The sequence below is a fragment of the Tursiops truncatus genome, chromosome 2 (assembly GCF_011762595.2).
Source record: "Tursiops truncatus isolate mTurTru1 chromosome 2, mTurTru1.mat.Y, whole genome shotgun sequence".
Lineage (NCBI taxonomy): Eukaryota > Metazoa > Chordata > Mammalia > Artiodactyla > Delphinidae > Tursiops > Tursiops truncatus.
This window is the reverse complement of record NC_047035.1, coordinates 10,604,065-10,626,002: the sequence shown is the minus strand read 5'-3', so window position 1 is coordinate 10,626,002 and position 21,938 is coordinate 10,604,065. Positions and strand designations below refer to the sequence as shown.

Sequence of the window (21,938 nt, the reverse complement as noted above, 5' to 3'; positions counted from 1 at the left end):
CCAGGCTGGGTAATGTTGGGCAAGTACCTTCAACTTTCTAAGCCCTAATTTCCTCATCTATAAAATGGAGCTAGTAATAGTATCTAATACTACAAGGAAGGTGTTTATTAGCATAAGGCCTAGCATATAGTATATTAGATACTAGTTTTATTGTTGTAATTAGGAGGAGGAGAACTGAAGAAGTTTATTGGTGAGAGTGTAATTGAAGTAATAGGGAGGTTCAGACTGCCAAGGAAGAAAGTGAAACTAGGATGAATATTAGAAACTGGAGAATAAGAAGGAATTGAAGGGGTTAGAAATGTGATGAGGGTAAAAATGGGTTTAGCAACAGAAAAATAGTTAAGAGTTTATGAGCAGCAAAGGAGATCACAGAGTTTGAGATTATACAGGTGGAGCATTTCTAGATAATGATATGATCCAGCCTTTGACAATGGTTGCTGATGTGGAGACAGACTCAATTTAAATCAACAGGTATTTATGGAGCCCTTACTGTGTGCTAGATACCATGCTAAGCATCGCAGAATGTAAACTTTGGGCCAGACATCCTTGAATTAGAAGGGGCCAAAAACTAGCTGTTCCTCATTCAGCTGAATGAAGTTGCCCATGACAGTGGCAGGCCTGGGATGACAACGAAGACTGTGAAACCTTTTATTTTAGCAAAAAATGCTTGAGTGGATTGACTTGTTTTTCATTGGTTTAAGATATTACTATAAATGGCTCTTTAAAATAGGTGCATCCCCCAGTGGGAATAAAATAATTAGTAACATTAATTTAAGAGATAGCTGTCCTAAATTCATTTATTTCAGTAGTCTTTTTTTTCCCCTGTCTTTCCCTTTTAGCCACTAGTGTACAGATTAGATGATTAACCCAGTTCTTTTTAGTTTTAGAGGAATGGTTTGCTGAGTGGGCTTGTGTCCTTTTTGTTTCTGAGTATCCTAGAAAAGGAACATGCCCCGAAGAATAGCAGAGTTGGGGCAAAAAGGAGCAGCTCATATTGTAGCCAGGAGGATTGTTCCTTGTGCCTTTCAGTTGAAAGTTGTAGGCTTTGAAGTGTAGGAAGCTTATTTTGTTTAAAAAAAAAAAAAAAGAAAGAAAGTTTAACATTGATCAAACATTTATTTAAAAATTACATACACCATATCACGTAGCAATAAACTTAATTTTATATTGTTGACTTAAACTTATGCTAATTATTTCTGGGTCCCTTCCATTCGGTGATGGTAGCATAGATCCACACATATTTGGCTTATTTATACTACCTTTGACCAAAGTCAGCAGGAGGTAACAGCAGGTCCACAGCACCTGAGAAATTCCCGGGCATGGGGGGCTCAGTACCCCACTTTCATGTTCACCCAAGTTTACTCTTCTCCAAGTCTGTTAGCCTTTCCCAACTCCTCAAACTTTCTTCTAATGTGCATTTAAGTAGACTACCTGTTATTCCATCTCTGCTACCTGTTCTTTGCCACATCACTTTTAACATTGTTTTTGTGAACTGTAGACAGAAGTAGTGCATACATGCATTCAGGTCACATGGACTTTGTGCTTCATTTGGGCAAACTGCTTCTGTGCGCTTGGCTGATTTCACACGTGTAGTCTAAAAAAGGAGAATATGACGTTTCCTCTTTCTTTCATTTGACCCCTCTTCTTGTCATGGCAGCTCTCAGAGTATTATCTCCATCAGCATCAGCATTACCTGCGAACATGTTAGAAATCAAGTTCTCAGGCCTCACCAAGACCTACTGTCCCAGAATCTCTGGGGGTGAGACCCAGTTTTTTTGTTTGTTTGTTTTTTTGTTTTTGCGGTACGCGGGCCTCTCACTGTTGTGGCCTCTCCCGTTGTGGAGCACAGGCTCCGGACGCGCAGGCTCAGCGGCCATGGCTCACGGGCCCAGCCGCACCGCGGCATGTGGGATCTTCCCGGACTGGGGCACGAACCCGTGTCGCCTGCATTGGCAGGCGGACCCTCAACCACTGCGCCACCAGGGGAGCCCCGAGACCCAGTTTTAACAAGTGCTGCAGGGTGATTCTGATACATGCTGAAGTTTGGAAACCACTGCTCTAGCATATTGTGGTTACCAACCTGTATACATTTCCTTGAAGGCCCTGATAGTATATTTCTGCTAAGCTTAATGCATAGATTGAAAATATGAAATTACTGTTGTTGTAGGTCAATAATTATCTAATGTTGGCAATTTCATAGGGTTCAACTAATTGTTACTTTGTGTAAACTAGGGTTTCTGAGACACTTTTTGTGGTTGAGACATTGGCATTCTTTGATGTGGGTAGCTGTTCTGTGTGTTGTGGAATGTTTTAGCAGCATCCCTTGATCCTACCTACTGGATTATAGTAGCATCTCCCAAGTTGTGATGATCAAAAATGTCTCCAGACATTGTCATATGTGCCCTCGGGGAAGGAGGGGCTCACTCTCGGGGCTCCGGACGCGCAGGCTCAGCGGCCATGGCTCACGGGCCCAGCCGCACCGCGGCATGTGGGATCTTCCCGGACTGGGGCACAAACCCGTGTCCCCTGCATCGGCAGACGGACTCCCAACCACTGCGCCACCAGGGAAGCCCAATCTTATACATTTTCTTAATTTTTTTTCCTTTGCTTGTGGAAAAATAGTATGTTATAATTAGCTATTTTGTGGGCTTGTCTGTCTTTCATTGTCTTTAAGAATATTAGTTCAGTCCTTATTCTCTTTTTTTAAAAAAATAACTATATGGAATTTGATCATGGACCTTGTATATGTCTCATATTTATGTGAAATTCGTTTCATAACCCTTATAAGGAGGTGTGGTTCAGGATAGCTTTTCTAATTCCAATAGAGTCCCCCCCCCTTTTCTTTTGTACTGTTCAAAATAGGATGCCTAACCCATGTCCTCTGCATCGGCAGGCGGACTCCCAACCACCGCGCCACCAGGGAAGCCCTAGTATGGCTTCTTTTATTAGCATAATTATTTTGAAATTCACCCATGTTGTCATGCATATCAGTAGTTCATTCCTTTTTACTGCTAGTAGTATTCCACTGTATACTACTAGCACTATATTGCACTGTATACTATATCACAGTTTGGTTATCTGTCCACCTGTTAGTGAACATTTGGGACATTTCCAATTTTTGTCTATTACAAGCAAAGCTATGATGAATATCGTGTTGAGGTGTTTCTGTGGACATATTCTTTCATTTCTCTTGGGTAAATATCTGTGAGTGGAATGTCTGGGTTGTTTGGTAGGTGTATGTGTACCTTTTAAGAAATTGTCAAACTTTCCCAAAGTGGTTGTACCATTTTACATTTCCACCAGTGGTGTGTGAGAGTGCCTCATCCTTGCCTACATTTGGTGTGTTCAATCTTTATAAATTTTAGTCATTCTAGTGGATGTGTAGTGGTATCTTATTGTCATTAAAATTTGAATTTACCTAATGATGAATTTTGTTGAGCATCTTTTTCATATGTTTATTTGCCATTTGTCTATTTTTCTTTGATGAAGTTTTGAAATCTTTTGTCCATTTTATATTGGATGTTCTTATTATTATTTAATTTGAGTTCTTTATGTATTCTAGATGCAAATTGTTTGTTGGATATATGTCTTGGGTATGGCTTGCCTTTTTGTTTCTGTAACAGTGCCTTTGAAAAACAAATGTTTTTAATTTTGATTAAATTCATTTTTGACTTTTTTTGGTTAGAATTTATATCTTTTTTGTCCTATTTAAGAAATATTTGTCAAACCCAAGGCCACTAAGAATTTCTGCTAAGTTTTCCTCTAGAAGTTTTATAGTGTTGGCTCTTACATTCAGGCCCGTGATTCATTTTGAGTTAATTTTTGTCTGTTGGTTCAGGTTGGGGAAAGATTCATTGTGTTTTGCATATGGCTTTCCATTTGTTCCAGTACCATTTGTTGAAAAGATGATCATTTCTTCATTGAATTGTCTTGTCACCTTTGTCAAAAATCAGTTGCCCATTTATGTTTGGGTCTGTTTCTGCACCCTCTACTCTCTCCGTCCTTTTCCATTGATCTATACGTCTGTCTTGTGCCACCGCCACACTATCTTGTTTATTGTAACTCTATAGTAAGTCTCGAAATCAGGTTGTATTAGCCCTGCAACTTCATCGTTTTTCAAATTTGTTTCCGCTTTTCTAGTTCCTTTGCATTTCCATACAAATTTTAGAGTAAACTCATTCATTTCTACAGAAAGCCTATTGGGATTTAAATTGGGATCATGTTGAGTCTGTACTTCAGTTTGGGAGTACAGTATTCTTTACAGTGTTGAGTCTTTCATCCTCGAGTGCTAAATCTCTCTCCATATATTTAGGTCTTTTTTATTTTTCTCAACACGTTTTGTAGTTTTTGGTCTACAGATCTTGCACATCTTTTACCAAATTTTCCAAACGTATTTCATAATCTTATGTTAATCTAAACTAGATTGCTTTTTAAATCACTATTTATGATTTTTTTCTAGTATATAGAAATACAATTGACTTATATATTGTCCTTGTATCCTGCCACACTGACTTATCAGTTCTACTAGCTATTTTGTACATTACAGTTTAACCTATTCCTTTCCAATCTGTAAGTCTTTTGTTTCTTTTTATTGCCTATTACACTGGCTCAAACCTTTAACACAATGTTGAGTAGAAGTAGTAATGGTGAACATTCTTGCCCTGTTCGTGATTAGGGAGAAAGCATTCACTCTTTCACGTTTAAGTATGATGTTAGCGGTAAGTTTTTCATAGATGCCCTTTATCTGGTTGAAGAAGTTCCCCTCTATTTCTAGTTTGTTGATAGTTTTAAATCATGAATGAATGTTGGATTTGTCAGATTTCTGCATCTATTGATATGTTCATATGTGTTTTAAAAAAATTTTGTCACATTGATCTTTAAAAAATAAACTTTTTATTTGGAGATAATTATAGATTCATAGACAGTTGTAAGAAATAATACAGAGATAGCCATGTACCCTTTATCCAGTTTCCCCCTTGTATGGTCAGGCCAGGCCACATGGCTGTTCTCTTGCTCTTTGTACATCCCCTGCCCAACCAGTCCCTGCTTCACCTATACCCTACTCACATGACCCTGCTTCCCCCTGCCCCAGCTGTGATTGTTCTAATCCTTAAGCCAGAATGGCTCCACCCCCTAGTTTTAATAAAGGGAAACATCTGTCCTTGTGATGGTAGTTAACCTGAGGGGCTGTGAGGGACTTGCCCCAGCTTCTGGTTTCCTTGGTAACTGATGAGCCAACCTGACATCAATTTCCCCTATAACTGGCACCCTCCTTCTCCCTGGAGTAGCGAAGATTGCTGCCATGCCCTGCCTGCCATCTGCTGTATGTGGTGGGGTGTTGCTCAATGACTGTTTGTTTCGGATGAGTAAGATCCCTTATCCAGTAAATCATTGATGTCTCTGTCGCTGTCTCTGGGCTTTTCTTCCGTCTTGAGGCTGGGCGACTACAAGGCTTTTGGGCCTGTGGGGTGCAGCCCAACACCCCTATAATAACATTTAAAAAACTATAGTATGATACACAACCAGAATATGGACATTGATACAATCAAGATAGGTAGGCTTTCCATCACCCCAGGATCCCTCATGTTAAACTTAAGTAGTCATGTCTTTTTCCCTCCTGCCCCACACCCATCCTCTGGAAATCACTTAATCTGTTTTCCATTTGTATAATTTTGTCATTTCAAGAATGTTATATAAATGGAATCATACAGTATGTAACCTTTTGGGGTTGGCTAATGTTTCACTCAGCATAATTCTCTAGAGATTCATCAGGTTGTTGCATGTGTCAATATTTTGTTCCTTTTCACTGCTGGGTAGCATTCTGTGGTATGTATGGACTACAGTTTGTTTAACCATTCACCCATTTAAGGACTTATAGGTTGTTTACAGTTTTTGGTTCAAATAAAGCTGCTCTAAACATTCATCCACAGGTTTTTGTGTGAACGTAAGTTTTCATTTCTTTGGGATAAATGCCCAAGAGTACAATTGCTGGTTGCATGTTTAGTTTTCTAAGAAATTGCCAACATTTTTCTAGAGTGGCTGTACCAGTTTGCATTTGCACCATCGATGAATGAGTGATTTAGTTTCTTTGCATTTGGTGGTGGAATTATTTTTTGTTTCATTTTTTATCCTGGTAAGTATATAGTGATATTTCACTGTGGTTTGACTTTACATTTACCTTATAGTTAACAATGTTAAACATCTTTTTCGTGTGCTTATTTACAGTCAATAAAGAGTCTCTTCATTCCTTTTGCCCAGTTTCTAATTGGATTGTGTGCTTTTTTACTGCTGAGTTTGAAGGTTTTTTTTATATTCTAGATACTGCACCTTTGTTAGACACGTAGTTTGCAAATATTTCTCCTCCTCTATGGCTTGCTTGTCTTTTCATCCTCTTAACAAAGTCTTTCACAGTACAAAAGTTTTTAATTTTGATGAAGTCCAATTTATCAGTTTTTCCTTTTATTGATCCTGCTTTTGGTGTCAAGTTTAAGAACTCTTTGCCTAACCCTAGATTTAGATTTTCTCCTATGTTTTTAAAAAATTATATAGTTTTACATTTTATAGAATCATTTTGAGTTAACGTGAGAATTAGGTCAAGGGTTTTTTTGGTTTTGGTTTTTTTTTTTGGAGGTTTTTTTTGCCTATGGGTGTCCTGTTGCTCTAGCACCACTTGCTGAAAAGGCTGTCTTTGCTCCACTGAATTGCTTTTGAACCTCTGTCAAAAATCAACCGTGCATGCTTGTGGAGTATACATATTTGTGGAGGTCTATTTCTGGGTTCTCTCTTCTGTGGCATAGATTTATGTGTCTATCTCTCTGCCGGTACCATGCAGTCTTGGTTAATGTAGCTATATAATAAGTCTTAAAATTGAGTAGATAAATTCTTCCCACTTTATTCTTCTTTTTAAAAATTGTTTCACCTATTCTAGTTTTGTTGCTTTTCCATATAAATTTTAGAAAAATATTGTCTACCTCCCAAAAATCTTGTTGGGATTTTGACAGGAATTGTGTTAAACCTGTACACCAATTTGGGAGAATTGACATCTTTATTATGCTGAATTTCCCAATCTATGAGCGTAGTAGGTTTTTCTAATTAATTATGTCTCCTTTGACTTCTTTCATTAACATTGTGTTTTCAGCATGTGAGTCCTGTAATTTTGTTAGTATTTCATTTTTTGAGTGATTGTAAATGATATTGTATTTGTAATTTCAGTGTTCATGTGTTGAATTTTGTCAAATGTTTTTCTGCATTGATATGATCATGTGATATTTTTCTTCTTTAACCTGGTAATATGATGGATTACACTGATTTTGAGTATTGAACTAGCCTTGCATCCCTGGAGTAAATCTTATTTGGTCATGGTGTATAATTCTTCCTTTAACATATTACTATATTTTATTTGCTAATATTCTGTTAAGGATTTTTTTTTTTTGAAGCCTCCCAGGGCTGCTCCTTGCCGCACACAGCCGGGCTTCCATCCTCCATACATGCAGAGACTGGGAAAACAGTTCTTTTTTTAAAAATTAATTAATTTTTTATTGGGGTATAGTTGTTTTACAATATTGTGTTTCTACTGTACAGTGAAGTGGAGTTCCCTGTGCTATATGGCAGGTTCTCATTAGTTATTTATTTTATACATATTAGTGTATACATGTCAGTCCCAACTCCCAATTCATCCCACCCCCCGCTTCTGCCCTTGGTGTCCATAGGTTTGTTCTCTACATCTGTGTCTGTTTCTGCCTTGCAAACCGATTCATCTGCACCATTTTTCTAGAATCCACATATATGCGTTAACATACGATATTTGTTTTTCTCTTTCTGACTCACTTCACTCTGTGTGACAGAGTAGGTCCTTCCAAGTCTCTACAAAGGACCAAATTTCATTCTTTCTTATGGCTGAGTAATATTCCATTGTATATATGTACTATATCTTCTTTATCCATTTGTCTGTTGATGGACATTTAGGTTGCTTCCATGACCTGGCTATTATAAATAGTGCTGCAGTGAACATTGGAGCGCATGTGTCTTTTTGAATTATGGTTTTCTCTGGGTATATGCCCAGTAGTGGGATTGCTGGGTCATATGGTAATTCGATTTTTAGTTTTTTGAGGAACCTCCATACTGTTCTCCATAGTGGCTGTATCAATTTACATTTCCACCAACAGTGCAAAAGGGTTCCCTTTTCTCCACACCCTCTCCAACATTTGTCGTTTGTAGATTTTCTGATGATGCCCCTTCTAACTGGTGTGAGGTGATACCTCATTGTAGTTTTGATTTGCATTTTTCTAATAATTAGTGATGTTGAGCAGCTTTTCATGTGCCTCTTGGCCATCTGTATGTCTTCTTTAGAGAAATGTCTATTTAGGTCTTCTGCCCATTTTTTTTTTTTTAACATCTTTATTGGAGTATAATTGCTTTACAATGGTGTGTTAGTTTCTGCTGTATAACAAAGTGAATCAGCTATACATATACATATATACCCATACTCCTCCCTCTTGTATCTCCCTCCCACCCTCCCTATCCCACCCCTCTAGGTGGTCACAAAGCACCGAGCTGATCTCCCTGTGCTATGCGGCTGCTTCCCACTAGCTATCTGTTTTACATTTGGTAGTATATATAAGTCCATGCCACTCTCTCACTTTGTCTCAGCTTACCCTTCCCCCTCCCCGTGTCCTCAAGTCCATTCTCTACATCTGCATTTTTATTCCTGTCCTACCCCTAGGTTCTTCATAACCATTTTTTTCTTTAGATTCCATATATATGTGTTAGCATATGGTATTTGTCTATCTCTTTCTGACTTACTTCACTCTATATGACAGACTCTAGGTCCATCCACCTCACTACAAACAACTCAATTTCATTTCTTTTTATGGCTGAGTAATATTCCATTGTATATATGTTCCACATCTTCTTTATCCATTCATCCGATGATGGACACTTAGGTTGCTTCCATGTCCTGGCTATTGTAAATAGAGCTGCAGTGAACGTTGTGGTACCTGACTCTTTTTGAATTATGGTTTTCTCAGGGTATATGCCCAGTAGTGGAATTGCTGGGTCGTATGGTAGTTCTTTTTTAGTTTTTTAAGGAACCTCCATACTGTTCTCCATAGTGGCTGTATCAATTTACATTCCCACTAACAGTGCAAGAGGGTTCCCTTTTCTCCACACCCTCTCCAGCATTTATTGTTTCTAGATTTTTTGATGATGGCCATTCTGACCAGTGTGAGATGATATCTCATTGTAGTTTTGATTTGCATTTCTCTAACGATTACAGATGTTGAGCATCCTTTCATGTGTTTGTTGGCAATCTGTATATCTTCTTTGGAGAAATGTCTATTTAGGTCTTCTGCCCATTTTTTGATTGTGTTTGTTTTTTCCTTGATATTGAACATTTATTTGTTTATTTTTGGCCACGTGGCTTGTGGGATCTTAGTTCCCTGACCGTGAATTGAACCTGTGCCCCCTGCAGTGGAAGCGTGAAGTTCTAACCACTGGACTGCCAGGGGAGTCCCTGTTAAGAATTTTTGCATATATATTCATGAGGGATATTGTTGTGTGTGTGTGTGTGTGTGTTGTTTGTGTATATACACACATATACACACGTATATGTGCATGTATATATGTGTATATATATATATTTTTTTTTACTATGTACATATGTATGTATATTTTACAGTCTTTCCAGGTTTTGTTATCAGTGTAATAATAGCTTCATAAATGATTTAGGAAGTGTTCTCTTCTGTTTTCTGGAAGAGATTGTGTAGCATGGTGTTAACTCTTCGTTACATGTTTGGTAGAATTCTTCAGTGAAACTATCTGGACCTTGAGATTTTTTTCAGGAGTTTTAAAATATGAATTCAGTTTCCTTAATAATTGTAGGATTTTTCAAATGATGTATTTCGTAGAGGGTGAGTTGTGGCAGTTTGTGTTTTTTGAGGAATTGGTCCATTTTGTCTATGTTTTCAATTTTATGTGTGTAGAATTATTCACAGCATTCTCTTATTATCCTTTCGATGTCTGCAGGGGCTATAGTGATATCTCCTGTTTCAATCCTGATATTGGTAATTTGTGTCTTCTCTCATTTTTACTCTGTCAGTCTTGCTAAAAGTTAGTCAATTTTATTGATCCTTTAAAAGAACCGGGTGTTTGTTTCATTTATTTTTTTCTATTGTTTTCTGTTTTTATTTCATTAATTTCTGCTCTTTATTATCTCCTTCCTCTGCTTGCATTGTGACTAATTTGTTCTTCTAGCTCTTAAGGTGGAAAGTTAAATTAATGATTTGAGATTTTTTCCTCTTCCCTTTCATAAATGTATGCATTTATTGTTATAAATTTCTCTCTCTGAAATGCTTCAGCTGTGTTCCAGAAAGTTTTATAATTTTGTGCTTCATTTTCACTCAATTCAATGTATTTTAAAAAATGTTCCTCTTTGACCCATTTATTATGTAGAAGTATGTTATTTCATTTCCAAGAATTTAGAGAGCTTTCTGTTATCTTTTTATTATTGATTGCTAGTTTGATTCCACTGTGGTCAGAGAAAACTCTTTGTATGATTTGTTGAGGACTTTTTTATGGCCCAGGATGTGGTTTTTCACGGTATATATTCTTTGGGAACTTGAGAAGAATGTGTATTCTACTGTTGTTGGATGGAGTATTCTATAAATGTTAATTAGATATTATTGGTTGATGGTGTTGTTGAGTTCTCTATCCTTGATTTTCTGTCTACTTCCATCCGTTGTTGAGAGAGGGGTGTGGAAGTCTCCACCTACCTGTGTATTTGTCTAGACAACTTCTCCTTTTAGGACTGTCAGGTTTTTTTTGTTTTTGTTTTTTGCAGTTGTATTTGGTGTATACACATTCAGAATTGCTATGTCTTCTCGGTGGACTTCCTCTTTTATCATTATATAATGTCCTTGTCTGTCTCTGGTGATTTTCTTTACAATGAGGTCCACTTTATCTGACATTAATATGGTCACAGCTGCTTTCTTTTGATTTGTATTTCTGTGATATATCATTTTCTGTCCTTTACTTTCAACCTGCTGATACTGTTGTATTTGAAATTAGTTTCTTATGGCTGCATTCAGTTGAGTAATATTCTTTAATCCACTCTGCCAGTCCCTGTCTTTTAATTGATGTAGTTAGATTTTTAACTTTAATGTAACTGTTGATATTTAGGGTCTTAAATCTGCCATTTAATTTTTTGTTTTCTGCTTTTTTTCCCATGAAATATTTTGTCTTCACATCTATGAGGTATTAGTGATCATATTTTTTAACTAATTGCGAAGTTAGTGAATAAAAAATTCGGTGAATGAAATTCACTGAATTCATATTAAATATTCCTGACATCAGTTCATGCAGTGAGCTATCCATTCATCCATCCTTTTAAGAGACATTTACTAAACCTCTACTTTGGGCCAGTCATTGTCATATGAAACATTACTTTTTCAGATATTTCTCTTCTCTTTTAGTTCTTTAGTAGTGTATTTGTTTCCTGTGGTGCTGCAGTAAATTACCACAAACTGGATGGCTTAAAACAACAGAAATGTATTCTGTCACAGTTCTGGAAGTCAAAAGTCTGAAATCAGTATCCACTGAGTCGAAATCAAGGCATCAGCAGGGCTCTAGGGGAGAATCTGTTTGTCTCTTTCAGCTTCTGGTGGTTGTCAGCATTCTCTGGCTGTGGCAGCATCACTCCAGTCTCTGCTTTGTGGTCAAATTGCCTCCTGTTCTGTCTTTTCCCCCGAATGTCTCTTTTAAGGGCACTTGTTATTGGGTTTATAGCCTACTGGGATAATCCATGATGATCTCTTTATCTCAAGATCCTTTTTTAAAAAAATTTTATTATTTTTTTATACAGCAGGTTCTTATTAGTCATCCATTTTATACATATTAGCGTACACATGTCAATCCCAATCTCCCAATTCATCACACCACCACCCCACCCCCCTGCCGCTTTCCCCCCTTGGTGTCCATACATTTGTTCTCTACATCTGTGTCTCTATTCCTGCCTTGCAAACTGGTTCATCTGTACCATTTTTCTAGGTTCCACATATATGCGTTAATATACGATATTTGTTTTTCTCTTTCTGACTTCCTTCACTCTGTATGACAGTCTCTAGGTCCATCTACACCTCTACAAATGACCCAATTTTGTTACTTTTTATGGCTGAGTAATATTCCATTGTATATATGTGCCACATCTTCTTTATCCATTCATCTGTCGATGGGCATTTTAGGTTGCTTCCATGTCCTGGCTATTGTAAATAGTGCTGCAGCGAACATTGGGGTGCATGTGTCTTTTTGAATTGTGGTTTTCTCTGGGTATGTGCCCAGTATCAATTTACATTCCCACTAACAGTGCAAGAGGGTTCCCTTTTCTCCACACCCTCTCCAGCATTTACTGTTTGTAGATTTTCTGATGATGTCCGTTCTAACAGTGTGAGGTGATACCTCATTCTAGTTTTGATTTACATTTCTCTTTAAGATCCTTTTTCAAATTAAGATAACATTCACAATTTCCAGGATTAGGGTGTAGCCATTTTTTTTGGGGGGGGCCACCATTCAATCCACTACAAGTAGTACCTTATATGCAGTTTTAATTTCCCTCTTTTGATCTTCTCCTCACCTTGGCATGGGTCTCCTGTTTCCCTCCCTTCTCTTTTCCTTCTTGATTTTGTCTTTTAAAGTATTCACTTAGAGAGCGATGAGAATAGTGGAATGATTGTGCTGACCTGTATTTCACAGCCTACCATACTGCAGCAGGGAAAAAGCCTTTTTTCACAGCAGGGCAGCTTCATTTAATCAGAACATGCTGCTTATTAACAGAACTTATAAAACTCTGAAGCAGGTAAATATAATACTTTAAAAATTCTTTAAAAAACCATGTTAAGGTCTTATATACCTATAATAAATAATTCCATTTGAAGAGTTAAGTAAAAATAATTTTAGTTAAGGTAAATAAATATTACGGCATCAGTAATTAACATTTAAATTGGTATCAGTTAAGGGTAGGTGGAATTCCCCTCTGAGGCGGTGCCACATTTACTAGCATCTTTTATATATATTTCAAGTACTTGCACCACTTACGTTGGTTAGCTTATGTTTTAAAAACAAATAATTTGTTTGCATGGAAGTGGTTTTTTGGAAGAATCAGAACACTTTTTCTGAGGTATTTAGGCCACTAGAGTATCACAGATTATTTTGGTAAAACCTTAGTGACCTAATGAATATTCTGTCAAAAAGGTACCATATAAATATACCCTACTGACTTTTAAGAATATAGACTATATCATTAAGTTTCTGGCGACTCAGTCTAGTGCAATAGGTAGTTTCATTGTCCTAGAAGAAAGTTGTGTGATTCTGCTGTAGTTGATTTTGTTGCTGTCCCTGCTGTTGTTATGATTATTAATATTTTACCATAATGAAACTTATCATTTATATTTTTATAAAGTATAGCAAACTGGCAGGTCACAGGAAAAAATAAGGTAGAATTTTAAAGTAACTAATAATGGTCTCAAAATTTTTAGACTTCGGCAAGATGTGTGTGTAGATAGAGAATCTTGTTTTAGCATAAGCATAATTAATATCTTCATGCCTTTGTTATAAGATTGACTTAAAAAGCCAGAAATTTCAGTTCTGGCTTTATTTGTATATCTAGGTGATGTGTTTAAAGTTTAAAACTGTCAGAAGTCTGAGTGTTCGTTATTAAAAAGCAGTTGTTTTGAAGTTAATCCCTGCTTTTTGTAATGTAAATTATAATTACAAATTTATAGTTACAAATTTTAAATTTGTGTTTTCTTTGTAAGTGCTGGTCAAGATATCCAGGGAACAAGCGTGATTGCAAATCTTCCATTTCTGATGCGACAGAACCCTGCTGAGACACTTCGGAGAATCTTGCCAAAAGTCAGAGTAAGTTGCTGTGAAATAAGATTTGAATTCACCGTTTTTTTTCCCAGTAGTACGTTGTCATTGTCAGGAGAAATTTTCAGAGCTTTTGATGGCTGATCTTTTGTACCTAATCCTTGAGTGGAGGAAGTATTATGATAAACATTTTGAATTATGTTGAAAATATTTAAGGAAATTAGCTGATGGAAATGGAGAAATCTAGATCTTAAACTGTAAAGATTTCGTTAATCATTTTCTCAGTAGAGACATTATAATGTTTTCAGTAGCTCAAAAAAAATCTTAGTCTTATAAAATCATAGCTATCTTATTTGGTATTCTGTTGACTTAAATACATATTAATAGTATTTCTAGAACATTTATAATATAGTTTAACTGATAGTCCTAATAATCACCGTGGTGCCTGCTAAAGATTGAATTGTGGCCATTGCAGTTTTAGTTTTATATTTAATTGCTTCCTAAATTCCTTCAGAATTAGTTTTCCTGCCATAAACAAAATATTTGATCTACTAGAACTTTCTTTTCTCTGACTATTTAATATTTACTCATTATTAATATATAATATTAAATACATGCTATTTATTATTTATTTGTACCATATGCAAAGTGCTGTTCTTTATTAGAACTTGAATGAACAGAACAGATGATGTCTTTGTGTCTTCAGGGAGCTTACAATACTAATGGGGTCAGGGAGGTTACCTACTAACGGGGATTCTGTTTGCTAATAGTGAGTTTTGTAGACTTTGCTTTGGCTTTCTGTTTGTTTTAACTTTTTTATAATTTTTAAATTAATTTATATGTGTTTAAAATACTGTAATTATTAGTGTGTCCTTGGGTTTTATTTTTAGGCATATATGGCATGTTTCCAGTGACGTAGATCAGGGATATACCACGTTATTTTTATAAGATGTCCACATTTCTATGCAGGCGATACGGATTTTTTTTTTTTTTTTTTTTACTGATTACAGTGGTGAATTGAGAAGATGTTTATTTTAGTATCACGTGTGATTCAAAAGTGAATGAAGCGTTTTCATTTCTGTTTTTCCCAAATCATTCCATAATTTCAATGGAATTAAGTCTACACAGTCTAGGTTTAATTTCACATTCAACTGAAGCGATATTAACTGACCTAAGCTTGTTAGCATGTCACCTGGGAGTACCAGTTAAACAGTAGTAGAAGGGAACAGGTGGTTAGGTCGTCTTAACTAAGGAGTTATTGTACATAAGCAAATGAAATTTAAAGCTAAAAATATTGAGCACGGTGTACACTCTGTGTTGAGCAGGCTAAATCCAGACCCCAGGCCGCGTACTGCAAGTTAAAAGTTTCATAAAGCAAGAGTAAAAGATGAAGGGTAGACAGTAGTGAGCTTTAGGTGGTCTCTAACTTATTTTGAAAAAAATCCTTTGCTAATGAGTTCACAGTAAAGTTAACTAAATAATAACTCCTGAGAAATCTTGATCTCATGGGAATGTATAAAGGATATTATATACTCACATATAGAGCATATTTATACAAAGAACCAAATGTCTCTGCAGAAACTATATAACTGAGTTAGAGAGGGCAAGATTTTATTAAGCTTTTAAAGTTATTAAGTTTAATTCATAATGCAGAAGATTAACTGAAGAAAGGGATGTAAAGAAAATGTATACTAATGAATACATACTAAGAAAATCTTAGTAGCAGCTATTTATGTAGGTTTCTCATTTATTTTGCCCTGTACTAAAAAAGGTAGAAAACAGCCCCAGATTAGATTCTATGTCAGGAAGACATAAAGACTATGGAAAACAATTAAAGAACAAGCATAGGAGAGTATTTAATTGTGTGATTCTGATTTATGTAAAAATGCTGAAGAATTAAGCAAATGGGAAACACTTCTTTATGGGGGCAATAATAATGACTTTTATAGAGGGTTTAATACAAAATGTAGGCAGCTAAACATTTAAGCAATCCCACATCAAATTCTAAAACCTATGAGCAAATCATTTAAAATCATAGTATTCAGATACTATTAAGACTTGTTGGTACTCACAGAACCTTCTTTTATTCTGCCTTGCTTCTGTGAGTGGTTACTTCCAACTGATAAAGGTATGACAAAAATTGCACATAGCCACTTTATTCACTCTTGCCATGGCCATAATTTCTTAGCTAATTTTATAAAAAAAGCAATCTTGTGTCTCAAAATGAGCATTTAGTGATAACGGCCTTCTCATTCATTCATTCATAAAAATTTACTGAGTACCTCCCGTGTGCCAGGTTCTAAGCACTGAGAAAACAGAGGTGAACAAAACAGAGAACTCACCCCCAAGGACGTTTCCAGAGGGGGAAACAGACATTAAACAAGTGAGTGAGTGTAAAGAACAGGATCAAGTAAGGGGGCCATTGGGGGAGTTGGGAAAGTGGGAGGACACTGACTATGCTTTGGGAGGTTAAGGACAAGGACACATCTTTGAGGAACTGAAAACTGAAGGGATAGGAGGAAACAGCCATTTGAGTAGTCAGGAATGAGTGGTCCAGGCAGAGAGAGCAGGAAGAGTTTGGTGGAACTGCGAGAGGTAAGCGTGGTTGGAGTCCAGTGGGTGGGGGTGGTTTGTGAATCGAAGAGAGGACAGTGACGGAGCATATGCAAGTGTTGCTCTTTCCTAGGACAGTGGAGAGCCACTGAAGACTTTAAGCAGGGCGGTGACTTATCTCACGGACATGCTACAATGATCATTTGCTAATTGTGTGGAGGGTGGATTGGAGCAGGAGTTGGGAAGCTGCAGCATGAGGGCGGCTAATGAGGACAATAGAGTGGTGGATACATCCAAGATGCATTTATTGGGAGAGAATGGACTACATAATGGATCAGATGTGGAAAGCGAGGGATGACTTCCAGATTATTTCTGGCTTGAGCTTCCGTATGGTTCTGCTGGTTTTGAGTGTCTTGGTTGATAATTTATTAAATCGATGGGGAAAAATAGTTTGAATACGCTCCAGTGCTAACCTTCAGTGAATGGTTTATTTTTAGAGACTTTAAAGACATGAATAATAATTATTTTATGTAAGAAGTTAATCATTGCCCAGATTCTTTCCATATTTATAACAGTAGTATAAGCCGCTTTTAGAACTCCTGCTGTACCTTCTCTTTACCTTAAAGAACATCAGATAAAGTGATGGAGATATTTCTGGGCTTATGTATTATAAAAATTCACCAAACAAGATGTTTTTGATTCTGTTTTTGTGGGGTTTTTTTATTTGTATTTTATATTTACAATAATGAATTGACTGAAAAATGGTTTAAAAAATAGGTTGCTATTTTCACTGTTTTAGAGATGAAGGAATTTAAGGTTAAAAAGTGGCAGAAAGAGAGGCAGGATTAGAACTGAGCTAACCCACAGTATTTCTTCAGTTTACTTTCTAAGTTATATCTAAGTGGATGACAAAGGATAGTGCAGTTAGATCACTCATCTCAAGGTTAATTTAAATAAGAGTCCAGAAAGGAAATATTTTGACCTCCAATTTAAATTCTCTATCTAATTCTAGATATGAGACACTTCTGAATATACAGTTGACTCTTGAACAGCACAGGTTTGAACTGGTTGGGCCCATCTGTGCTTGGACTTTTTCAATACACATGTACCATTGTACTACACGATCAGAAGTTGGTTAAATCTGTGGTTACGGAACCTGGGATATGGAGGGAGGGCCGACTGTAAAGTTATATGTGGATTTCCCACTGCGTGGTGGGTTGACTCCCCTAAACTGCATTGTTCAAGGAACAACTGTAGTAGTTATATCTATTTTATATGATTTAATCCTAGGGTATCTTTTGAAAAAGAAAACAGGTTTTTTCTGTGGTCTTTATTGATTAAGTTTGAATTCTTTCCACAGTATATTAAGTTGAATTAATATTGGATGTTAGATTTGACTTGAACTTCTGGTTGTCTAGAAATGAAAGAATTTGTTTTGTCAGGATAAATTTCTAAAATACTGTCGTCCTTTATAAAATGTGAAATAGTAATGATATAATTAACCATGTAATATCAGTGACTCCTTTATAAATGAAGTGCAAAAAAAAAGTCTCTACCTGTTGAGTTATTGAATGCTGTTGTTGTTTTTTCACTTATTTTGGGAACCAAAATAAGGCGTAAAATTGTCTATTAAAAAATGTGCAACGTCAGGAAGAGATAAAAATAACTGTAGGTCATTTACTGAGGTCTTACAATGTGCCAGGCACTGTACTCTGTCAAACATTTTACACATTTTTATCTCTCTGAATGCTCATGGCAGTTCTGTAAGGGTCACTTGATTGAGGAAGAAGCAGCTTAGGTGAGTAACTTGCCCAAAGTCACAGTGCTAGCAAGTGGTATAATTAGGTTTGAATAGGGAGTCTGACTCCTGGGTCCTCTCTCTTAACTGCTATACAACCTCTTCATTAGCTCATCGTGACTGCAACAAATATGTAATATATAATTTTAGTTCCTCAGCCTGAGTCATCTCTCTTGTGGTTATTGCAAGAGGCCTCCTTACTGGACCTGTTGCTTCCCCTTTGCTCCCTGGAGCCCATTCAGCCAGAGAGATCGTTCATTTATTTATTTATTTAGCATCAATTTACGCATTACTGAGATGAATAAAATTGTATATATTTAAAGCGTACAGTGTGATGATTTAATATATGTATACATCGTGAAATGCTTACCCCAATCAAATTAATTAATACCTCCATCATCTCACATAGTTAATTTTTTTCTTCAGTGAGATCTCTTAAAGATCTTTCAGAGAGATCAGTCATATCTTTTCTTCTTGAATGAAAACTACTAAAGTGGTGTGGTAGGCAGAACAGTGGCCTCCCAAAGATATCAGGTCCTAATCCCTGGAACCTGTAAATGTTACCTTATTTAGAAAAAGAGGTTTTGTAGATGTGGTTAAGGATCTTGAGACAGGGAGATTATCCTGGATTATCTGGGTGGGCCCTAAATGCCATCAGATGTATCCCTATAAGAGGAAAGCTGAGGGAGATTTGACCCAGACATGGAGGAGAAGGCAGTGTGAAGGCAGAGGCAGAGATTGCTGTGATGAGGCCACCAGCCAAGGAATGCCAGCAACTACCAGAAGCTGGAAGAGGCAAGTAACTGATTCTACCTAGTGCCTCTGGAGGGAGTGTGTCCTTGCCAACACTTTGATTTTGGCTGAGTGATACTGATTTAGGACTAATGGCCTCCAGAACTGTGAGAGAATACATTTCTGTTGTTCTAAGCCACTCAGTTTGTGCTAATTTATTATACCAACCACAGGAAAGTAATACAAGTAACTTCCCATTTCAGATAGAGTAAAACTCCTTACCATGCCCTAAAATGGCCCTGACTAGCTTTCTGACCTCATCACCTACCCTTCTTTTCTCTTTCTTCCATAAGGGCAGAAGCCTTGTCAGTCTGATTTATCACTGTATCCCCAGAATCTAGAACAGTGCTTGGCAAAAACAGGCACTCAAAAATAATTTTAAAATGAGCATTGATTGAGCTTGATATTCTGAGACAATAAGTGTCTACCTGAAAGACCAGTGACACTTGATCCACTAATGGCATTTTTGGATGAGAAGTAAAAACAGGATATCAGTGGAGTGATATAATGCTGACTTACGTTTCTAGAGAGACCGTTTTGGGGGGAGGAGTGGGAGAAAGATATAAAATAGGGAAAGGATAAAAGAGACATAATTCATCAATATGAAACTTAATCATTTGAGATCAGTAGATGTGGTCTACGAATCTTTTGATTCTGAAAATATTCATTAGTTCCTAACTTTTATTATATTATGTTTTTCCCAATGTGATTATTTGAGCATTTTATATCTACTGAATAGAGGTAGATTTTTAAAAGTTTATTTTAAAATCTTTATAGATAGCCTTTACTATGTAAATAAATATATTTGTTACTAAAAGCTTTACTTACTTTTTAAGGTCTATTTCAAGTAGCACGGATATGTGAATAACCGATAATAATAATGTGAGGAACCCTTCCTGTGGGCCAGGCCCTGTGCTCAGTGCTTTAGACACATCCTTTTAAACCTCTTATAACAACTCCACACCATGTATTTATTCTCATTTGACAGTTGAGAAAATCTAGGCTTAAAAAATTCAGTGTTTTGACTATGATATTTTGTTGAAGCATACGATTATATAATTTATTCTTATAGTGCACCAAGGAAAAAAGAAATAGTCTTAACTAAAAGAATTAAAGAGCACAAACAGATGATACAAATTGCTTTTTCCTTTGGTTTGCAGTTCAAAAATAAAAGTACCTGTCTTCCTCACTCTAGGTGATGTTTTCTGAGATAAGTTAAAAGTTAAGTTCTGAAAAAAGCACAAGGATTTTGTAAAGGCAACACAGTTGTACATAATAAGCAGAACATGATGCTCCAGAACATGATGTTCCAACTCCCTACAGGTCATAAAGGGCCCGCAGTAGAGTAGGACTCTACTGACAGGCTTAGCATTGAAGGACACTCTGATGTGAAGTAAGGTGAAGAAGAAAGTGAAGTTATTCCTATAATGTCAGATTGATGGAGAAAAATCATCAGGGTCAGAATTGACCTTATGAGGAGTTTTTGCGGGATAGGAAGCATAAAATTGTGTAACTTATTCTTCCAGTTCACTAAGAAAAAAAGAAGTAGTATTAACCAAAGGAATTAGAGAGCATGGACAGATGGTATAAAATGACTCTTTCTTCTATGGTTTACAGCTGAAAAATAAAAATACATTGATCACAATGCATTTTGAAAATAATGTCTGTGTTATATCTTTTTATGTATATCCATTTGTGTTTAAGGACAAAATAGAGTAACATCATTAATTATTAGACAATAGTAGTAAATTCAGTGGAAACACTGGCTGCAAATATAGTTTTTTCTGGGCATTTATAAAAGGTTACATAAGCTAATATTCTTAATAGATCTAAAAATATTCCCTTTCAGTAAGCTAAATTCTAGTGGAGACCAGTGTTCTCACATGTGCTTCTTAGTCATTCAATCATGTTATTTTTATCCTGCCTAAGATAAAAATGAGCTGGAACTTCTGAATTTCTTAATTAGAAAATCTTTTATTTCTGTGATAACGGGACCACCGTTATCACAGAAATACTTGAATATTGTTTTCTGACTTTAGGCATTTGGATGATACAAAGGATAATTTATGGATATTTTAATTTACAATCCTTGCAAGACTCTAAAACAAAGAAGATATTCACATACTCCACTGTAATAAAGGTCTGAAATGTTTGATTTAAAACTGTATGGATTAACTAGGCTTTTGGCAGTGTGGTGAAGCGGATAGCCTAGAATATGTTCCCAAATCAGAACATCTAGAAGCTCTAGATAAAGTACCAACAAGCATTCTTTTAAATGTGTGGTTAAGCTTATAAGAGAGTAAGGAATATTCAAGGCTCAGAAGCAAAGCAATCAGTTCCACTTCTACTTAGGATATAGATGTGTGCAAGAAAACATCACTCCCATTCTAACAACAATGGCATGTTCACAAAATTCACATCATCATAACTTTTCTTGAGCCCGTCAGAAGTGGTCACAAAGCAATCAAGTGAACTGTATTCAGAAGAGCTCTCTGAGGAAAGATGGGGCACAGAGACACTGACTTTAGACAAGAGTGTAAGAGGAAGACGTGGCCACCCCAAAGAATTGTTAGAAAAAATCAGCTAAAATTTTGACAAGTTTTTAAAGTTTGATCTGTGGGCTCGCCTGTCAGTTTGGAATAACTCAGAGCTGCAGACACAAGGGAACTTTGCACTCACTTGTGAGCTCTTTTCCCCAGGCCTGCTTGCCTTGGCCGGGGTAGGAGACTGGAGAGGACCTCCTCTGGTGATGCAGGTATGGTGATGATTGCTGCTGGGGAACAGGGGACACAGCACTGCCCACTTCCTCACAGTGACATGCACGGACATACAGGGAATTTCAGCAGCGGGTTGGGCACTATAAAAGAATCAAATGAAAATCCTAGAAATAAAAAAAGGATGATATCAGAGATGAAGCGTTTCTCCAACAGGGCCA

At 36.6% G+C, this 21,938-nt stretch overlaps 1 protein-coding gene across 1 annotated transcript in view; it reads left to right on the top strand.

Annotated features, from left to right (window-relative positions):
• Positions 1-21,938, top strand: part of PPP4R4 (protein phosphatase 4 regulatory subunit 4) — a 119,421-nt gene that overhangs the window by 27,305 nt on the left and 70,178 nt on the right. Inside the window, exon 3 of the mRNA XM_033852554.2 lies at positions 13,806-13,908. Coding sequence (XP_033708445.1) covers positions 13,806-13,908 — 103 coding nt within the window. The remainder of the gene's footprint in view (positions 1-13,805; positions 13,909-21,938) is intronic.